Here is a 16,244-nt window from a genome sequence, read left to right as displayed (position 1 = left end):
CACTTTTCTCTACACCTGTGCCGCTTAGCGGAGAGTGTGGCGGTGTAGAGGGGGTCTCCCCGAACGCGTGCGTACCTCAGAAGTGCTGGCACCAAGAACCATCTCCTGTCCAGTGTCCACTATTGTCTGAAAACGGCACTTTTCGGGCCTCTGACCTCACTGGACGGTCCGCCACACTTTTTTCTACACCTGTGCCGCTTAGCGGAGAGTGTGGCGGTGTAGAGGGGGTCTCCCCGAACGCGTGCGTACCTCAGAAGTGCTGGCACCAAGAACCGTCTCCTGTCCAGTATCCACTATTGTCTGAAAACGGCCCTTTTCGGGCCTCTGACCTCACTGGACGGTCCGCCACACTTTTTTCTACACATGTGCCGCTTAGCGGAGAGTGTGGCGGTGTAGAGGGGGTCTCCCCGAACGCGTGCGTACCTCAGAAGTGCTGGCACCAAGAACCGTCTCCTGTCCAGTGTCCACTATTGTCTGAAAACTGCACTTTTCGGGCCTCTGACCTCACTGGACGGCCTGCCACTTTTTATATAATATAATATATCATTATATTATAATTATCTCTCAATGTTCACCAACATTCCGTACTACTGGTCTGTATCAATTTTTTATCAAGTTCAGGGCGCTCAGTTATGGAACAGTTCTCACACGCACGCACGCACGCACGCACGCACGCACGCACGCACGCACGCACGCACGCACACACACACACACACACACACACACACACACACACACACACACACACACACACACACACACACACACACACACACACACACACACACACACACACACACACACACACACACATTTTGTATTAAGTTTTCGGATTACATTCTTATTTGTATTGTATTTTAGTTTTTAAATAGGTGAGATCAACTTTATAAACCCCCCCTGCTTTATTTATTAAATCTCACCTGCACTATCTACTATTATTATTTGTAGCATATTTTGTGGTCCCTTTTATCATTGTTTATTTGCTTCTGCAATAAACAATATTATATCCTGATAATTTTCCAAGAGTGACCTGGCCTAGAGTCAGCAATATAACAACAATGGACAAACAATACAAAAACAATACATATATGTAACACACACAAATCAATATCCAGTTAAAGTGCAAAACAGTGTTAAGTGCACATTTAATGGGGGTCAATAGCCAATTTCAAACTGGAACAACCTGGCACTTAGAAGTGATCTAGTATAAGCCATTTAAAAAGACATACTGTGTACATCATAAATGTATTTTTTAAATACAATTGTGTCTTTTTTTTAAAACTTGCCACTTAGAAGTGTTTTAGTATGAGCCATTTAAAAGGCATACATCATAAATGTATTTTTAAAATAGATTTGAGTCTTTTAAAAAACATAAATAAATCACGATTCCGGTCGACGATCTCTTCAGAATAAGAGTACCCTCTAGAGTAAAAAGAGGCCATTGAGAAACGATTCATTTGCACATTAAAACTATAAATTAAGCATTTAAACGAAGCTAGACAACACAGATTATGTTTATTTGTAATAAAAATAGTTTTTAACTGTTTTAATAACATAAAAAATGTATCTAAATTGATGAATGCTGTTCACTGGAGTGCATAGACTTCACAAATTGGACGCTGGACACGAGACAGCTATTTGCCGGGGCACGTGTGACATACGCACGCGTTCAGGGAGACCCCCTCTACAACGCCACACTCTCCGCTAAGCCAGACAGGTGTATTTGGAAAAGTGGCGGGCCGTCCAGTGAGGTCAGGGGACAGAAAAGGGCCATTTTCAGTGCATAGACTCCACAAATTGGACGCTGGACACGAGACAGCTATTTGCCGGGGCAGGTGTGACATACGCACGCGTTCAGGGAGACCCCCTCTACAATGCCACACTCTCCGCTAAGCCAGACAGGTGTCATCCAGTATTAAATGACAGTGTTGTTTACTGGAGTCAAATTAGGTTTGTTTTAAATATACTGCAGTTCTCGCATTAGTTTATATAGTAATACCTATCAGTGAGCAAGACTGTTACTTGACGTTTAATAGCCTATACAGCCAGCAATTGTTTCTAATTATGACAAGCACAATAACACAAAATAATAGTGTAGAAGAGAGTTGCAGATTTTCATGGAACTTGGTAGAAATGATCTCTAGGCTGCCCTATAAAAATGTCTCAAGGTCACAATCATGGTCACAGTCAATGTTACATCAGTCATATCTCAGGAACGGAGAGAGACACAGAACGAGATGTTGGTGTGTGCCTTTATTAATGGTAATGAAATGTTATACTGATGTCAAACTGGGAAACTGAAATAGAAGCAAGGCTTGTCCATAGCCATGTCTGTTTTGTGGGAGTATCCACACATATCTATCAATAACTGGCTAACGCAACAGTACTGTATACACAGAAGATGCTTTAAAACTTCCTGATGAGATTCTGTGGCACTTCCTGGGACTTGAGACCTCTTCCAAAAAGCCAATGAGTAGGTTTGATTTATTATGGAGTCATAAGGAGGTGACATCGATAGGACTTTTTAAAAGGTATTTTATTTAATTTGATATGTGAAGTCACAGCAGTAGATTGGCTAATTTCAGCATGCAACGAAGTGTAAAATGTAGCATTACGACGCCATCAAGGCCCGCCAAAACACATTTTTGACGACAAAATCAACTGTAGATTTAGTCGACTAAAATCGTATTATATTTAGTCGACTAAAACTACTCTAAAACAAACATTTCAGGTGAATAAAATATGACTAAAACTAAATTAAATGTGATTCAAAAGACTATGACTAAAACTAAATAAAGATTTGCTGTCAAAATTAACACTGCGTCACAGTGACATGACAACAACAGGTAACGTCAGTCTGTGATATTAATCTACACATTTTTGTGTTAAATTGTGACTGTAGCCTGAATGCATCAGCGGTCAATTGTAAGCAAGAACAGATTGTTATAATTGTAAGTAAGTAATAGTAAGTGCCACGGCAAATAGCTGTCTTGTGTCCAGCGTCCAATTTGTGGAGTCTATGCACTGAAAATGGCCCTTTTCTGACCCCTGACCTCACAGGACGGCCCGCCGCTTTTCCAAATACACCTGTCTGGCTTAGCGGAGAGTGTGGTGTTGTAGAGGGGGTCTCCAAGAACGCGTGCGTATGTCAAACGTGCCCCGGCAAATAGCTGTCTCGTGTCCAGCGTCCAATTTGTGAAGTCTATGCACTGAAAATGGCCCTTTTCTGACCCCTGACCTGACTGGACGGCCCGCCACTTTTCAAAATACACCTGTCTGACTTCCGAGAGTGTGGTGTTGTAGAGGGGGTCTCCCTCTTTGCTAAAAAGGTAGGCCTTTAGTCCTCTCTTAAAGGAGTCAACCGACTGTGGTGCTCTCAGGTGGACAGGGAGGGGGGACAGTGGACAGGGAGGGGGCGGCCGAGCAGAAAGCCCGGTCACCCATGGTACGTAGGTTGGCCTTGTGGGTTTTGAGGAGGTTTGTGTCTACACTGTAACTAGGTAGCTATATTTACATTGCAATGTATTTATAAGTTAGAAATTCTAATTAATAAACAACATACATTAAAAAGTATATTATATGTAGGATGATGATTATTTTTTGGGCGGGGGAGGGGTTCTGCATGTTGTTTCCAGTGACGTGGAACTTAGGCATATTCATGAGCGGTTGTTCCTGCAGGCGTAGGCACAATTGGCATAATAAATGGATCCTGGAATTCTTAATGAGGGCACAGCCAGAGCCACGTTCAATGTGCTATAAAACTCCTTTATAAATGTTTTTTGGGAGAGAAAAATACCTGACAGGGCCATTATTGATCAAACCTTTATATTTCTGACCAAGTTTGGATGGGTGAACTGCAACTTTAAGACCTGGAGGCGTGGCCAATGTTTTTTTTGTAAATCAATCCCCTACTTTGTCATACTACAGTGCAACACAAAGATAGCAGAAATAGCAGATATACAAGCTCACAATGTGTCATGTTGTGAGATTGTAGAGCCAAGTGGTTAAGTGTGTCTGTGGGTTTCATTTTAAGCCACAGTGAAAAGTATTAACAAGAGCTTGTGACAAAAGTAACTACATTGGATCGATTGGAACACAGGCTATTTTTTTTCCCATTTTCTGAAAAGTAACGGTTTTGGACATACAAGGTTTCCACTCAACAGTGATGATATGACAGCAGTGTTTCTCAATGTACCCCTAGATGTACACAGAGGAACTACAGGGGTTACATTAGAGAAATTGAATAATTTATTTAGCTGATTAATAATGATAAAACATTGACACAATATGTGTGAACCTGCTGATCTGTGATCTGTAAAACCAAATTTAACCAACGTGAAGCGCAGCTGTAACTAAATAGAAAGCAATACTTATTGCACATTATTTGAACATATTTACATCAAGTGGACTTACTTTTGGGGCGGGGAAGATTTGGTTGTTTAAACAAATGTTTCCGACATTTATAAAACATGTACGAAAAAAACAAGTAAACAAGGTAAAATTCCACAACAAGGTGCTCTTCCATACAATTGGGTGACAAAGTTATGTGGCAAAGAAAGGGAAAGACCAGGGCACTCTTGTGGAACAATTAAAAAACCTTTATTGTATTGTAAGGCTAATGCATAGGCAAGAATAAAAAAAGATATATAGTGCACCTACTGTACACGTTGCAGCACACAGCCATCATCAGGGTGTCTAAACTAATGGTGATTCATTTCTTTGTTGGCATAATAATAGCAATACTGTCTGCATTTGGTATGGATGATTGTATTAATAGAATTACATACATTCATTCACTTTTCTAACAGCCATTTTCTCTTCAGTGTATTCAATCCTCCATATCGTCTCTGTCGAATGGAAAAACGTACTTTTAGGGATTCAAATAAAATAAATTGCAAAAGTAGCAGAGCTTGTAGATCTGCTACTTTTGATGCTTTTGTGTGACGTATGATCAAGCAGAGCATTAATTTACGAAAAACCCCAAAAAGTTAAACCATGGACATAAGCGGTTTCTACCCGACAGCAAAGCTTTGTCCCTGTTGCTGCTAACTCCTACTGTTGGACTGTGGAGGGTGTAGAAACGTTTTTCAGCTTGAGACTCAAACGAGAAATTTGGCGTCTCCCTGGGAGCCAAACTTAAAATACATTGTGAATAAGTGACATGAGCCCCATTAGTTGTAGTAAATGTAAAAATGAAAATGAAAAAACGATATACAACGGTGTATATTTGGGAAACATTGGTGTAGACAACCAAATGTATCCCCCGATACACCAGCACTCCCCAGTCAGTCACCGGCACTGCTTTATACCAGACAGTGGGCTTCACTGGCCATGGTGGTTCACGCTATGTTCTAAAGTTCCCCTCATCCACTGAACAGGCACCTCTAATGCAGTGACAAGGACTCCCTCCCCTGCTGGCTTCCCAACCACCAAAACTGACAATTATGTTCGTTGGAGCGCTCGGCCAAGCCGTCAAGTCACTGTCAATTTATAATATTTACACAATCTGTTTCTTTAAAGACACTGTAGATGGCAAGTAAGCCTTTAAGCAGTATTACTTATTAAAACTTTGTCAGACCACAGAATAATATGTTATAAACCACCCAGCCAAATTAGACAAAAATGTTACGTACATAAAAATTGGTTTCAAAGTCATGAAAAATAAGCTGACTGGTGTACCGTGGCATAATTCCTAACTACACCAGTGTTCTGCCATCAGATGGAATCACTGAAAGGTCAGGTGAGGTGTTAAGTATTAGTATAGTATTAATATCCATATGTGGCTTGTATAACCACCTTCCCCACCAACATACAGCTGGTTACAGTGGAGATTATTTCCCCTTGGTGTGCGTACGCTGGTGTCTCTTCAGGCTCTTTGAATCATTGAACCTCTTCACACATTCATTACAGTGGAAAGGTCTTTCTCCAGTGTGGAGACGCATGTGTGTCGTCAGGCTCCTTGAATCACTGAAACTCTTGCCACATGGATTACAGTGGAAAGGTTTTGTGTGGGTAAGCATGTGCTTCTTCAGGTAACATGGATAAGTGAAACTCTTGTCACATTTATTACAGTGGAAAGGGTTTTCTCTAGAGTGCTGACATGGCTGACGGAAACTCTTGTCACATTCATTACAGTGGAACCTTTTTTCTCCAGTGTGGGTCTCTAAGTGTCTCTTCAGTTGATACGACTCACTGAAACTCTTGTCACATTTATTACAGTGGAGCGTTTTTTCTCCAGTGTGGGTACTCAAGTGTCTCTTCAGGTGATATGCAAAACTGAAACCCTTGTCACATTTATTACACTGGAAAGGTTTTTCTCCAGTGTGGGTCTCTACGTGTTTCTTCAGGTGACTTGACACACTGAAACTCTTGTCACAATGTTTACAGGGGAAAGGTTTTTCTCCAGTGTGGACTCGCTGGTGTGTCTTCAGCTCATTTGACTGACCGAAACTCTTGTTACACTGGTTACAGAGGAAAGGTTTTACTCCGGTGTGGTGATGCATGTGTAGTTTCAGGTGATGTGACTGAGTGAAACTCTTGTCACATTTATTACAGTGGAAAGGTTTTTCTCCGGTGTGGACAAGCATGTGTGTTTTCAGGTGACTTGGCACGCGGAACCCCTTGTTACACGTATTACAGTGGAAAGGTTTTTCTCCAGTGTGGACTCGCAGTGTGCCTTCAGGGATCCGGATTCAGTGAAACTCTTGTCACACCGGTTACATTGGAAAGGTTTTTCTCCAGTGTGGACTCGCTGGTGTATCTTCAGGGAACTTGCCGCACTGAAACTCTTGTCACAACCGTTACAGTGGAAAGGTTTTTTTAAAGTGTGGACACGCTGGCGCGTCTCGGTAAACTGTTGACGATTGTAAGATGCTGGTTTGTCTGTGTCTACTTGTTTCAGGCTGGTTACAGAGCTGATGATTGGCTGGCAGGTTGCTGAGGTGAGAGAGAGACAAACAGACAGAGAGAGAGTGAGTCAGGCATAACTAGACATTGATCAACAGTTTCAGACAGGGACCTAGCATTGAATGTAACTCCTCATTCTCACATTTGTTTTATGTTCTGGTCCACCTCAACCCTTGAAAGATCACATTGTTGCATATTTTATTTACCTGTATCAGTCTTCACGTGTCGTTTCAGATAACTCCCTGTGTGACTCCTCATGGATGGAGTTTGTTTTGATGATTTCAGGTTCTGGGACAGCTTGTTGCTCAAAGACAATCGTCGCCCTTCCACATTTGGTGTCTTGTGTGACTTCAGTTTGTTTAAAGCTGACTGACCTTCCCCAGTCTCCTCCCAGTCACTGTCTTCAATGTCAGATTCAGAACAGGGTGAAGTCCACTCATCACTGTCTTCAGTGTCAGATTCAGAGCAGTGTGAAGAGAGGAGCTGGTCATCTCTAGTTGGCTGTGATGTTCCATAGTCCTCGAGATCAGCTTGTGATTTCATGTGTTCAGTTGACCCATTAGCCTCCTCTGGTCTTTGCAGTAGCTCCTCCTCTTTAATCTGTGGAGGCTCTGGTCCGTCTTGGATCTCACTGGGGCTCCTCTCCTGCTGTTCCTCTTTAACCTGTATCTCCAGAGGTTCTAGTTTTACCTGGACCAGACTGGGGCTCCTCTCCTGCTGTTCCTTTTTAATCTCCAGAGGTTCTAGTTTTACCTGGACCAGACTGAGGCAACTCTCCTGCTGTTCCTCTTTAATCTGCAGAGGTTCTAGTTTCACCTGGACCAGACTGAGGCTCCTCTGCTGCTGTTCAGGGGAAACCTCGTCTTTAAACACAGGAAGGAGTGAGAGATCTAGAAGGAGGAGAGAGGAGGTAACGTCAGCAGAGTCTGTGTGTGTGTGTGTGTGCGTGTGTGTGTGTGTGTGTGTATAAATATAAATGGGGTCATACTCTCTTGGGGGTGCCACACATATATTAACTTCATCCTTATATACATTTCGGCAATTTGAAAATAGCTGATCTAGAAGCTCACAATGCGTTGTGATGTGATGCATTGTGTGCTATTTTCTAAGCATTTTAATACATTTAAAAACTTGTGAAACAGGACATTCTGCACAATGAGTACCTTCTACTTTTGGTACACTTTAAGTACATTTTAATACCAATACTTTTGTACTTATATTTAAGTAAATGTTTAATTCCGGACTTTTACTTGTAACAGATTATTTCTACATTGCAGTATTACCACTGACTGTACCTGTGAACATGTCCTGGTCAGTCTCTATGGTCTCCGTCTTCACAGTCTGGAACATGTCCTGGTCAGTCTCTATGGTCTCCATCTTCACAGTCTGGAACATGTCCTGGTCAGTCTCTATGGTCTCCATCTTCACAGTCTGGAACATGTCCTGGTCAGTGGTCTCCATTTTCACAGTCTGGAACATGTCCTTGTCAGTCTCTATGGTCTCCATCTTCACAGTCTGGAGTTTCCTCTCAACCTCGTCCTCTGCATCTGATGACTGATAAGAAGACACCCAGATTCTTTATCGTCTCTGTCGGCTGGAAACCTCATATGTCCAAAACTGTTACCATTCAGGATTCAAATTCAAAAACAGCAAAAGTAGTGGATCTACAAGCTCGAACCGCAGCAGGAAGCGTCAGGTAGTTAAGAATATGGAAAGAGATTTTTGCCCAACAGCAACATTATGCTCTATCAGTGGTGTACAGTAACGAAGTGCATTTACTTTAGTACTGTACTGAAACAAAAACAACAACAATGCATAGCTACCCGGGGCTACTCTGAATTAACGTTCCCTCTGTAGTTGTGTCCCTCCCTCTCCCTCTCCCTCTCCCTCTCTCTCTCTCTCTCTCTCTCCTCCGTGCAGAAACACTAATAAACCAAAATCAAATCAAAACACAAATTAAAATCTCATTTTCCACCGGTTGCCACACTGGAAATAGCTTATCTAAAAAAGATGTATTTTGAGCTCGTATACTGGTTGTATAAATCAGGTGTTGGCTGGAGTAGCTTAAGCACTTAAACCAGGGGTCTTCAACGTTTTTCAGGCCAAGGACCCCTTAGCTGAGAGAGAGATGAAGCAGGGACCCCCACTACATATTGGATTCATTGGATCTGTGTGTTTTCAGACATGTAACCACTTAAACCCTCAATACTTTGTAAACTTTACCATTGGCTCTGTACTTGCCTGGTCTGCCCTTATTTCCCTGGACACCTCTTCGCCAAAAATAGCCGATCTACAATAGCTTGTAGATCTGCAATTTTCGGCTAATGTAATTAAGTCCCTATCTCACAAAGATTTGGCGGCCCCCCTGCAGTATCTCTGAGGACCCCTTGTTGAAGACCCCTAGCTGACTTAAACCCTACTGTATATCTCTGCTGTTCGGCCGGAACCAGCTAAATCCAAAATGGTAATTGTTCAGGAAATGAAAAACAAAATATCAATTTTTCAGAAAATGAAGAAAACCTTATATTTTTAAAACAAAGCAATACTGCCTCATCAAACTTGGTATTGTGACTTGAGTCCCATGGGTTTATAAATATCCAGGATCCATTTGTGGTTTCTCAGGGTAAAAAATAAAAATAAAACATGGATATCAGCAGGGGAATGTAAGCATAGGGCAGAGCGAGCAGCAAAAAGCGTCCTCACTGTACGAGAGCAGTCGCCTTTGTTTTCAAATGGGGCTCATTTGCATTCGGCCGAATTGTTAATGAGTGGCCATTCGAAAACCAGTTTCGCCGTCAAAGCGGTTCTCCATTGCGCAGAGACGAGCACCTCTCCATTCAGAAATGTATAGAAGAAGAACCGTCGTCCTGAAACACCCTGCCCGCGTCTAAACCGGCGGCCTCGGTCCGCGAAAAAAATGGGGCAGTGTGTTTTGGGACGAGCGTTCCGTTTTCCACCCGGTATGGCTCGGTAATTCTCAATAGACTTATCAACCGTTGTTGTTGGAGGGGGGAGGGGGGGGGGGGTTAAGATTCTGGCCCGGTCAACGTTAGAATTCACCATACGCCAGTGGGTTGTACGGGAAGATTTTGCAAGTGGGCACCCAAATAACTGCCAAATAAACATGCTCTGAAAATGCACAGCCCTCCCATCTGACAACTTAATTAATATGGCAGCTGTGTTATGTGGTCAGATGGGTGGGCCATAGCCTGACACTCAGCCTGAATTTTCGTTTCGTTTCACTCCATTATTCAGTCTGAAAGCCCTCTCATTGCAGCCGATTTCTGAGATGGGGACGTGGCTAAAGTGGGACTCTTTGGCAATTGGTTCATACTGGATTATCCCGATCCCGATTCGTCGTACAGATTTTCAACCGAGAAACACCCGCCTTCGACAGCGTCACCAGACCCTGAATGCGAGGCAAACGATTCAGGGGGTGGAGCCAGGCTAGGTGGGCCACGAACGCTTCTGAGATTTTCTAGTGGGCCCTGATTGGGAAATGGTTGGGAGCTGCTGGTCTAAATCTATATAGCAACATAACTAAGGGTTAGTCAAAGTCAAGCCTGTATCAGCCGTAACTACAGGCTCTATCAAAAAGGAAAGTAGGTGAGGAGAAGGATTTTAACTAAGAGACCTGGCTGCAGCACAGTCATCTGACCAGTAGAGGTCACTGATGTACCACTGCCCGTATACAAAGCCAGTTGCCTCAACAAGCTGTTAAAGGGCAAGACCACTTTGGTAGAGGTTTGTGTTGTGTAGTTACCTTGTCAGGGGTGAGCTGTAGGGGGGTCGGCGACCCCTTAGTTCTGAAGCTACTATGGGGGCTGGGAACACCACATGCACGCACGAGCACACACCGTCAGCGGCGAGCCGTCTTTAACACCTTAAACAATGGCCTCAACCTGGCTGCTTTGCATAACATTAGGCTACTCGAGAAAAGCCATGGAGTGTGAAAGGGTTAATCGCTTAGCAGAGGACGCAAGAGCTAGTAGCCTACCAGACACTCACAAAGTTTGTGTCTAGCTCTGGTCCATAGCGTTAGAAGGAGTTCTCCTTAACGCTATGGTACTTTCGATACAAAAAGTGTATTTTAGACGTGAGGTGGGGGCTCACAGTGTTCCCATTTAGTAGAGTAGGCTTTCAACTCCATAAAACCGTCTTTGTTTTGCTGAGTAGCAAAAGGGTATTTTTTTATTTTTTACTTTGCAATGTAAGTCTTTTAAAAAAAAGTAATTCAAGTAAAGACAAGTTGACTGATTATTTTAAGTACTTATGTGTGGGTGAATCTATGTAAAGGGCTTTTATATAAAACTAAAAGGAAATTAAAAATAATGAATTAATTGAAACAAAAATAAAAACAACAAATTAACAATGCAACTAAATAATAAGAAATATAATTACATTAAAATCACATGTTGAATACAGTATTTCAGCTAGCACTGAGCTGATCGGCTATGTGCACATGCGTGTGCGTGCGCGTGCACGTGACGTCATAAAATAGAGCCCCCCTAGTTAAAAAATCCACAGCTCACCACTGCAAGTTGCCATGATGTAACTCCAAAGGTGGACAAGAAATGAAAAATAATTACTCAATTAGTAATTGATAATTAAAAATATGCTCCCCATTGACTTACATTGTACACTGAAACAGCTCTCAAAGTCACTCTTTTAGCCCATAAACGAACACAAATTAAGCTGATTCAGACAATATGGAACATCACCAAACCCAGTACTGTTTATTTTTTTAATAGAAATGTCAACTTCCTGATGATTTTACTATTTGAAGATCCGGATCCGGATCCTCCGATCCAGTCCAGGTTTTCTTCACTTTCTGTGAAAATAGCTAAATCAACAGTAAGTTAACATTTTTATTTTAAAAAAAAACAGTACTGGGTTTGGTGATGTTCTATATTGTCTGAATCGACTTTGTTTACATTCGTTTACATGCTAAAAGAGCGACTTTGAGAGCTGTTTTACTGTACAATGTAAGTCAATGGGGAGCATATTTTTAATTATCAATTTCTAATCAATGCAGCAATTATTTTTTATCTCTTGACCACCTTTGGAGTTACATCATGGCGAGGTAACTACACAACCCAAACCTCTACCAAATGGTCTTGCCCTTTAATGTTTGATTGCTGTAGTAAATAATACAACTTAAAATCACTAAATTAACTTCGAATAAAAATAATTAACCTTTCCATGAAGAGAGGCCCAACTGATCCACCACCAGTGAGGAGAACAGTATAGTAGAAGAATAGTATAGTAGAAGAAAAGTAATTTACATTTGCAACAAACCAGTTTCTCAAAATGTAACACTTGACGTTGGCCACAAGATGTCTCACTTCACTACGAAATCAAGAGGCTTTCATTCATGCTAGAAAATTAACCTGACGCTGCCACATCCAAGAAGCTTGCGTCACACATTTGTTTCACAGCTAGAGAAACGTAGTTACGTAGTTACTCAATACCGCCCCTATCTGGCAGAGTCAGGTTACTAGAAAATCCCCCAAACTACCAGTTTTCTGCAGTGTTTATCAAAAAAGTTATTTTTCTATTTTTCTATATATAGGGCCTACAACACATTTCCACTGACATATTTTTCACAATAACCATTTCACATACAGTAAGTGGACGAGTGATCACTTCTCTAAACACTATTTTAGTTGTGAGTGTCTGCCAGTGTATGTCCCACCAAAATGACCAGGCGCTCACATTGGAACTGCAATTGTATTCTTTCTCTCCTTTCTTTTATGTCCTTTATTCTTAAGCCAGCAGCAAAAACAAGGCCACATAGCACCAGAGGCGTGTAAAAAGTACTCAAATGTTTTACTTAAGTAAAAGTATGATTGATTGATTGATTGAATATTTTATTAGGCAAAACAAATTAAAACAGCACAATTACATTTAAAATACTTTGACTAAAAGTCTGTCCAAAAAGGTCAAAAAAAGTCCTTGTGGTCATGTTTCCATTGAGGTTCTTGGTATCAATACTGCAATGTAGAAGTACTCTGTTACAAGTAAAAGTAATTTTTTAAAAAAGTACAAAAGTATTGGTATAACAAATTCACTTAAAGTACCAAAAGTAAAAGTACAAAATTGTTTGAAAATAGCAGATCTACAAGCTCACGTGTCACGAGGCGACGCGTTGTAAGCTTGTAGATCTGCTATGTTCAAATAGCCTAGGTATAAAATAAGGCTAAAGTGGTTAATGTATGTTTTATAATGTAATAACTTATATCTGCAAAGTAACTAGTAACTAAAGTTTTCAAATAATTGTAGTGGAGTAAAAGTGTAATATTTGCCTCCGAGATGTAGTGGAGTAGAAGTAAAAGTATAGACAATTGGAAATACTCCAGTAAAGTAAAAAATACCTCAAAATTGTACATAAGTACAGTACTTGAGTAAATGTACTTAGTTACTTTACACTGCATAGCACCAGAGGCGGTGGTGGAAAAAGTTGTTGAAAGTTACATTTTGTTGGCACTATTTGTCAGTAGTAATGTGGACTTTCAATTATCTCTAGTTTGCTAATGTTATAATGTGGGAGGGTAAACAAACGACCAACGAATGTTGACCAACATTCTTTACACGAAAAATAGGCCTATATGCATGTTATGTGTTTCACAATAACACTTTTAACCTTTTATGAATCGAAAGAAAAACAATGAAATAGAACCATAAACAGTAGCCTATGTCATCATGCAAAAACATCATCAACAAACAGTGTAATAACTAGAAGAAACTTTGAGAAAAACCTTCACAGAATGCTAGTGTGGTTGTTGGAAAAATATTCACCTGTATGTATTTAACTCTATGGTATGTATGAACTCATGGTTTATTATACAAATAAATATCAAGGCTTGTTAGAATAACGCTGAATGTTATGATAAACAGAGGCATGGCTTTGGAAATAGTGGTGGAAAGTAACCAAGTATATTTACTCAAATGTACTTATTAAATTTAAATATAATTTTGAGGTATTTGTACTTTACTTGAGTATTTCCAATTATTTTACTTCTACTCCACTACATCTCAGAGGCAAATATTGTACTTTTACTCCACAACAATTATTTGAAAACTGTAGCACTAGTTACTCTGAAGATTTTGATTATAATTACAAAACGTTAACCACTTCAGCGGCAGCCTATATAATTATATCATTTCGGCCATTTGAAAATAGCCGATCTACTAGCTCAAAATGAATCTCGATGAGACTCATTGTGAGCTTGTAGATCAGCTATTTTGAAAGCTTGAAATGGGACATACTTTTACTTTTGGTACTTTTACTCAAGTACATTCTGAATTCCGGACTTTTACTTGTAACAGAGTATTTATATATTGCAGTATTGATACTTTTACTTAAGTAAACAAAACAAAAAGAGTACTTTTTCTACCACTGAATAAAGAATATTGTAAAAAAACGGAATAAATGTACCTGTAATGTCGTAGTACTTGGAACAGCGTGTGGCCTGGTGTTGGTACGTTCCTTCCTAGGAATAGCCTTTTGTTTAGGCTTTCTTAGACCAGGTTGCTTCTTTAACGATGCAGCAGACTTTAATGGTTTGGTAACCTCGCATCACCAGTCTTTCCACGGCCACCTCGGAGGAAAAGTGGCTTTGAGGTTCTCTCTGTAGTTCTGTGTGTGTGTCTCTCTCTCTCTCTCTCTCGTCCGTGCAGAAACACACTTCACTCCACTCTCCGTTCCCAGCAGAATGTTAACCCCATAAATGCTGTTTAGAATCATAGATATAGAAGCCTAGATAGATACCTCATTGGCCTTTGCAGTTCATTGGAACGACATGTATCACGGCCGCCATTTTGGAGAAGGCAAGCTTACTGACTACTGGCCAATCACAGCGCGTCTTTTCCAGGAATTGTCAGAATCTAGTTGTATAAAACATATCCCATTATATCTTTATACAACTAGATTATGCCAAGTCCCGGAAAAGACGCGCTGTGATTGGCCAGTAGGAAAACATAGATTTTTTTCAAAACAAAACAAAACAAAACTCCCAATGAATTAGTCATGATTTTGAAGTTCACATGACTGTTTTAAACATAACATCATACTTTTTTAAGGTTTTTAAGACTTTAATACTTTTTTTTGTCATCAAGAAACGATAATCTCACACAAAGAAATCCATGCAAAAATAACTCGCACGACTAATAAACCAAAATAAAACCAAAACACAAATCACAATCTCATTTTCCACCTGTTGACACACCGGAAATAGCTGATCTACAAATGATGTCTTTTAAGCTCGTATACTAGTATTTGCGGCGCACGACACAGCATGCAACCGTATAAATCAGGTGTTGGCTGGAGTAGCTTAACCACTTAAACCAGCTGCCGTTAAAAATGTAAACTTTCTTCAAGGACCATGCTCACCCATTTTCAACCTATCTTCATATAACTGGTCCTCACTAATGATCATTGTAAGATGTCACCATTTCGGTCTAGTATGTCTCAATACAAAGGAGGGCTGTGGTCTGTACGTGGACAGTTAAAGGATGTGATATTTAGGCTCTATGCACAGCAGCCATATTGGATATATGCTATATCGTTTACCTCCACATTGAAACTTTTTATGTTTTTTTGTAAATGAATGCCCTGTCATACTACAGTGCAACACAAAGATAGCGGAAATAGCAGACAATGATATACAAGCTCACAATGTGTCACGTTGTGAGCTTGTAGAGCTTGCAGAGCCAAGTGGTTAAGTGTGTCTGTGGGTTTCATTTTAAGCCACAGTGAAAAGTATGAAAAAGAGATTGTGACAAAAATAACTACATTGGATCCATTGGAAAAATGTTTCCCCATTTCCTGAAGAGTCACGGTTTTGGACATACAAGGTTTCCACGGTCTAACAGTGATGTTACGACAGCAGTGTTCCTCCATGTAGCCCTAGAGGTACACAGAGGAACTACAGGGGTTACATGAGAAATTGAATTTATTTAGCCGTTATAATTAATGATAAAACTTTGACGAAATGTGTGTGAACGTGCTGATCTGTGATGTGTAAGACCAAATTAATCCAAAAACATGACGAGCACACCTAACTGAATAGAAAGCAATACTTATTTGCACATTATTTGAACATATTTACGTCAAGTGGACTTACTGTTGGGGAGGGAAAGATGTAGTTGTTCTAACAAATGTTTCAGAGATTTATAAAACATGGGACAAAAGTTAAAATTCCAAAACAAGGTGCTCTTCCATACAATTGGGTGACAAAGTTATGTGGCAAAGAAAGGGAAAGACCAGGGCACTCTTGTGGAAAAATTAAAAAGCCTTTATTGTATTGTATGGCTGATGCATAGGCAAGAATAATAAA

General features: G+C 40.5%; 1 protein-coding gene across 1 annotated transcript; it reads right to left on the bottom strand.

Moving 5' to 3' along the window:
• Positions 1-6,569: 6,569 nt before the first annotated feature.
• Positions 6,570-14,530, bottom strand: LOC308099903 (uncharacterized protein). Its single transcript, XM_080448760.1, has 4 exons — positions 14,345-14,530; positions 8,202-8,460; positions 7,113-7,796; positions 6,570-6,936 (listed from the first exon to the last, which is right to left on the bottom strand). The coding sequence occupies exons 2-4, from the start codon at positions 8,410-8,412 to the stop codon at positions 6,596-6,598; spliced, it is 1,236 nt and encodes a 411-aa protein (XP_080304886.1). The 5' UTR covers positions 8,413-8,460; positions 14,345-14,530; the 3' UTR covers positions 6,570-6,595.
• Positions 14,531-16,244: the final 1,714 nt, after the last annotated feature.

Source organism: Gymnoscopelus braueri, assembly GCF_963280865.1.
Source record: "Gymnoscopelus braueri genome assembly, chromosome: 14".
NCBI classification, from domain to species: Eukaryota; Metazoa; Chordata; class Actinopteri; order Myctophiformes; family Myctophidae; genus Gymnoscopelus; species Gymnoscopelus braueri.
The sequence above is the reverse complement of the archived record's forward strand: the minus strand, read 5'-3'. Positions and strand labels throughout refer to the sequence as shown.